Below are 6,000 nucleotides of genomic sequence, written 5' to 3'. Positions count from 1 at the left end.
AACTATTCTGTCCCTATCGGTTTACAACTCAAACGGCGCTGAGTCGACTAGTAAAGCATCTGCCGGTCAGCGCGGGCACTCGCGCCTGGAGGCGCGAGGGCGCGCTTCCTCGGCCTCAAGCTTCACTAAGTCGGCGCGCCTCCGTCGTGGACAAGCGTGTGCGTGTGCACGCGTGTTCAGCGTTCCCCTAGCGTAGCTTCCTGGTTGCTATGTGGGGGGAACAACAAAAGACAGGTCCGCGTCGGCACATCAAAGCCCCGCCTCTCCGCGTTCTCCTTCTCCTCCTCCTCCTCGGAGGAGAAGGAGGACGGTTTATTTCGCGAGGAGGAGCTCCTCCTCGCGAAATAAACCGTCCTCCTTCTCCTCGGAGGAGAAGGAGGACGGTTTATTTCGCGAGGAGGAGCTCCTCCTCGCGAGCCTCACGTAATAAACCCCCGCCTCGCAGCGTCCTCCTTCTCCTCCTCCTCCTCGCGAGCCTCGCTAAAAGCCCCGCCTCGCCCCGAAGCCCTGTGCCTAAAAACGAGCGCTCTGTCTTCAATCTACCTGGTTCTCCATTCACCCTGTGACATATATATATATGTACAAAAAAGGGGGGGGTCAACTGTCTACCACAAGAATGAGTACACATCGAACAAAAACGTCTGCTCAGTAGACTGAGTTCGGGATTATACAGATATTCAAAGAGAGACACAGGCACAGGAAGACCAGATGTCACATAGGCCTACACACTATGTACAGACAGATGCTGCAAAGTGGACTGGTCATCTTGTTGGTGTGGGAAGATCATGTAGGGTTCAAGACAGTGGAACTAATGCACATGCACATGCAATTGCGCAAACACTCACGCACGCATGCACGCAGCCACGCACGCAGCAGGCATGCACAGATCTACCGTTTGGGTTGGTTGGTCTCTCCACTGTTGATGTCAATAAATAATGACTTAAATCGGTAGGGCCTACTAAAGGCAGACTTGCAAAAGAGTGCATACGGTACGTGTCAGTTGATACTGTACACATTCTATCATAATGGGATATGTTCATTTATTTACTGTACAATGTTTTGCTGCACCAACTCACTGATGAGTCATGCATACACTTTGAAAATGCAGCCTCACCCTTGTTAAATATTCTATTGGTAGTTTTACTGGAACTTGGAGCATTATTTTTCATGTTACTTTTGTAATCTGCTGATGTCTACACTTATTTTTTTCCCACGTGCAACTTCAAATGTGTGTTAAGGATAAGGATAATTCCTTTTAACAGGTCGTTCATGAAAGTCCTTGCGGTCTTGTTTCCAATGAGAACCTGTGAGCAATTGGGGTTAAGAGTCTTGCTCAGGGACAAATTTCATATCATCGGCACATATGCTGGGATAGCCTGGAATCGAACCTGGGGCAACCAGGATCTCTGGTTCCCTAGGCGGGCTCACTAACCACTCAGCTATGGCCGCCCATGTTGCTATAGAATGCTGTCAGGGTATTCTCCAATCTTATATTCTCACGCCACATTCCATGGTTGCGAAACAGACAATTTCTGTTTACAAATTTGTCATATCACAATCAGTGTGGGGGTTGTATTAACACAGGTGGTGCTAATAAATAGATCACGGCTGGCTCACTTGTGAGATTCAGCCAGTGTCATGTGAACTACATGCAAGTGTGTGAGCGTCTTTATTCCTCTGTATTAGTCCAGGCTATCTATACCTTTGCTGGTAATGACTGCTGCGCCAACACAGGGCATTCTTTCTCTGTTAACGTTCTTAAATCAGTAATCTTTCATATTAGGGCTAGCCAGAGGCTGAAGGTGTGGGGGAGGAGGTGTAGAGGCGAACATTTTTGGACTTCTATAGTGCATGCGCACAGTAATAATCTGTATCGTTTGCATATGAATTGTCTCCAGATTTAGGAAAATATACTTTTATTAGACAAAAGTATACTTTTGTCAATTAGAAAAAAAGTATAAACAAATCAGTCAGTCACACACACATCAACAACTAGTGATGGCACAGATGGCATCCTGCCTGAGAGCATTTGATCTTTCTTCTTTTACAAAAAAATAGCTCTAATGCTCCGACCTGACACAGTCTCGCTGGGACGTATACAGGATGTCCAAGCTCTGCAGGCTGTTGTCTCTGGTTCGCTATAACCTGCAGGACTCGTTGCGCTTCCTGGTACAAGACAAACCTAGTGCTGGACGCCTGCCATACTGTCCTGACCTGACTGTCCCCAGGATATGGTCTGGGGACATGACCTGATCACCAGCCCCTACAAGTAGGAACACATGCACGCACATACACACGTGCACTAATGCACGTACACACACACACATCCACACACACACACCCACACACACGCACACGCGCGCACACACACACACACACACACACACACACACACACACACACACACACACACACACACACACACACACACACACACACACCAGCCCACACACACACACACACACACACACACACACACACACACACACACACACACACACACACACACACACACACACACACACACACACACACACACACACATACACATACACCGATACACACACACATACACACATTGATTGAATACTTTATTAGAAGTTTGCAGAAAACGCACATGAAAGTACTGTTCAATACAAGGTCAGCTAATACTGTAGCAATAATAATTGGGGTCCTTTGTACTCAATTCATAGTGGATAGATGTTATGATGATTAGCCTGCAATGTACACGTTTTGCTTTAATAACAATTCAACCAGTTTACAGTAAGTACAAGGTTGGGTTAGGATTTAGAGGAGCACCAGGTGTTTTTTTCTTCTTTCTTGAATGTACTTTTAGAGACTATCTTGTTCTTTGCATAGACTTGGTGTATTGCGCCCTCTGCTGGCGGTTTGATAGGCGTCCTACTCCTTCCCTAACAACTGTTGCCAGCTCACCGCGTCCAACTTTGTTTTTGTTTGAAACCGAGATTTGAGCCACTGAGGTCAGAGAAGAAACTTTAACGTTAAACAACGCGAGGGAAGCAACAGGACTCAAGTTTAATGTGAAATAAGGTATGTGGTGGTGGGTATGGTGGCTATAAGCTATTCATTATTTGTTTGTGACAGGTTGTTGTTTGTAGTTCCACGGCAGCCAGGTGACTTTAATGGCAGGTTTAACTGTAGGCTATTATGCAGGCTATGTGTTGGAATGCCAGATTTGATATAGGACAAGTTTTTAAACAAAACAGTGTAATAAAGGTTTATTTGTTTATTTTGTAGGCCTATTTATTCTTTGTTGACTGTTGTATTAGCACTAATATATAGCCTATATAAAAGTAGGCTGCCTTTATTTCTATGATTAGCATAACTAACCTGGCCTCAGTGGCCTGAGAGCTTCTTAATTGGTCAGTGGTGTATTTATAACATTTGTTTGTTCTGCATATCCATCAGTATTTATTTAGCCCCTGTGAGAAGGGGGTTATTATGGCCTTTATTTATTAACTTATTTTAGACTTAATTTAGAGTTGACAGGTAGTCTACTCAGGATGTAACAACACAGATCATGTGTAGAAATCCTCGGTGCACAGTTGGATGCACAGTGAAAATGTGAGATTGCTAAACCACCTTTTGCCTTTCTGATGATATAGCAGCCTGTATTATCAAGTTTTATACCTTTTATTTTCAATATATATCACAAGCTAAAGAACTCCAGCATAAGCAATTGTGTCCTCTTGTTCTTGGATTAGCAGAACATGACAATTAGATGCCATCTATTGACACAGTATTAGTTAAATGTTAACTAATAAATATAGTAATGTCAGTTGTCTCTTAAGTCTAACATTATTTGCTCTGTAACAGAATGGAGGGGAAGCGTTTGCCTGGTTTAGGGTTACTGAAGCCCCACCCGCCCAACAAACCTCCCCAACCCAAACCCCAGGTTGTAAGTCACAGGAGCAGCAAACTCCCTCCCATCAGGAAAAACTCAGTGACTGAACAGCACGGGCTCTACTCCCAACTCATCTCTCCAGCTGCCAAGTCTACAATCAAAGTAAGAAATGTACTCAGTTCTCAGGCAGTGGCTCAGGCAGGGGTAGAGTGGCCGGATGAGAACCATGACGTTCCCAGTTCGATCCCGGCCTCCCCCAGAGTGTCGAAGTGTCCTTGAGCAAGACGCTGAACCCCTAAATGCTGAGCAGGTTGATGCCTTGGATGGTTTCCTCCGCCATCGGTGTATGAACGTGTGTGTGAATGGGTGAATTTAATGCACAATCTATGTAAAGCGCTTTGGATAAAAGTGCTATATACATGCACCATTTATCCATGCACATATACTTACTTGTACAATTTGTGTATTGCTGTTATCCACTGAACATGAATCTGGTTTATTAATTAGTGTTACAGAGAAGGAGCAGAGACTCAACAGAGTTTACTTTGTATACATGCTTCAGAGTACTGCAACACTCCAAAAGGTAAGGTATTAATGAATTATATGTGTTTCTGGCATATACATATTGTTATCATTGTTTAATGACGTAGACTATTTTAGACGACTCAATGACAAAAACATATATTATTTGTTGTGGAGGAATATATTGACTAGCATTTTGTTCCTCAGTAGATCTGTTCAGCCTGGTCGAAAATGATCAACATGGACCTACAACACAGCAACCAGGGATCACTGACTTCTATCCTGGTGGATATGCACCCAAGGTCCAGCTGCCATTCCAAACTGTGCCAGGACAGATTCCCCGCAAGTTAGAGATAGAAAGGTAGGTTTGTGTGTGTCAAGGTACAGAGGAAAGGAATTTTAATTATGAATAAGGGTCTGTCTACCACACAGGTAACCTCGGAAGGCTCAATAAGCCATTGAGCAGCTAGCATTTCTATTGATTACTGTACAGTTGCACACATGAATGAATGCATGAATTGATCTACAATAGATTTCGAGCATTACGACATTCCCACACAGCAAAATCATCAGTGTGCTTTTAACTCAAGAGTGTCAAGAATGGACCCAAATGGGTTCAATTGGGAGTTAAAAGAACAGTTAGATTTGTACTGGACACATGTACACAACCAACACTCTCTTTTCCAATTAGATGCAGGAGGGAGTACCTGCATATAGACATAGCCCAGCTCTTGGCAGAGAAAGGCATAGACTCAAACCTGCTGATGCCAAGACATTGGTGCAGGGAAGGTCACATGACCACTCCAGACGACAACGTCCCACCTGATCATGTGACCACCTCAGAAAACCCGGTCCCACCTGTGTCAAACTACCTGTCCTTGGAGGTGAGCCTGCTATCAACCAGTGGTGAACAGTAACAAACTAAGTATATCTACTTGAGTACTGTACCTAAGTACAATTTTTGAGTATCTGTACAGTATTTCACTTGAGAATTTGTACTTTTGGATACTTATGACTTTCACTACTAACTACATTTCAAAGACAAATATTGTATTTTTTACTCCTCTGCATTTCTAGGAAGGCAAAAAAAATGTACATTAACCACTTAAGCCACCTAAACACTTTTCACTATTTCAATAGTGAAAATAGCAGATCTACAACCTCACTTCAGATTATATTATGTGTAATTTAGAATACAACAATCTTTGCATACGATACGATTCTTTATTTTTTTTACTGGTGTTTTCTCCATAGATTTTTGACAATGAAGAGTATGATCCCCGAACACCTGAAGAGTGGATGGGTCTGGGTTGGACGGAGGGATCACCTGATCACAAACCTATACCTGCAAAAGCCCTGCTGCCTGCAACTAACAACACTCCACCGGGTAAACTGCCGTCAGACAAAAAGTAGATTAAAGCTGCAATCCGGAACTTATTTTTTAGTTAATAAAATGTTAACCAATCTGTATGGCAGAGTATGATGGTACAATATAACTATGGATCTATTGAGAAATGTAGATCCTGTATTTAGGTAGGAAACTTACTGCTTGCCTGAAGCTCAATGTGCAATATCTCCCCTGGGCAAGTGGTTCTTAGTTCAGCAGTCACACT

The 6,000-nt window shown here is 43.4% G+C and overlaps 1 protein-coding gene across 1 annotated transcript in view; it reads left to right on the top strand.

Moving 5' to 3' along the window:
- Window positions 1–3,838: 3,838 nt before the first annotated feature.
- dnah1 (dynein, axonemal, heavy chain 1) overlaps window positions 3,839–6,000 on the top strand; it is a gene marked incomplete at its 5' end in the record, with an annotated part of 49,208 nt that continues 47,046 nt past the window's right edge. The window contains 4 exons of the mRNA XM_080414170.1: window positions 3,839–4,103; window positions 4,598–4,748; window positions 5,079–5,271; window positions 5,642–5,774. Of these exons, the coding sequence (XP_080270296.1) occupies window positions 3,839–4,103; window positions 4,598–4,748; window positions 5,079–5,271; window positions 5,642–5,774 (742 nt within the window). The remainder of the gene's footprint in view (window positions 4,104–4,597; window positions 4,749–5,078; window positions 5,272–5,641; window positions 5,775–6,000) is intronic.

Source organism: Gymnoscopelus braueri, assembly GCF_963280865.1.
Source record: "Gymnoscopelus braueri genome assembly, chromosome: 19".
NCBI classification, from domain to species: domain Eukaryota; kingdom Metazoa; phylum Chordata; class Actinopteri; order Myctophiformes; family Myctophidae; genus Gymnoscopelus; species Gymnoscopelus braueri.
This window is presented reverse-complemented; position numbering and strand designations above follow the sequence as displayed.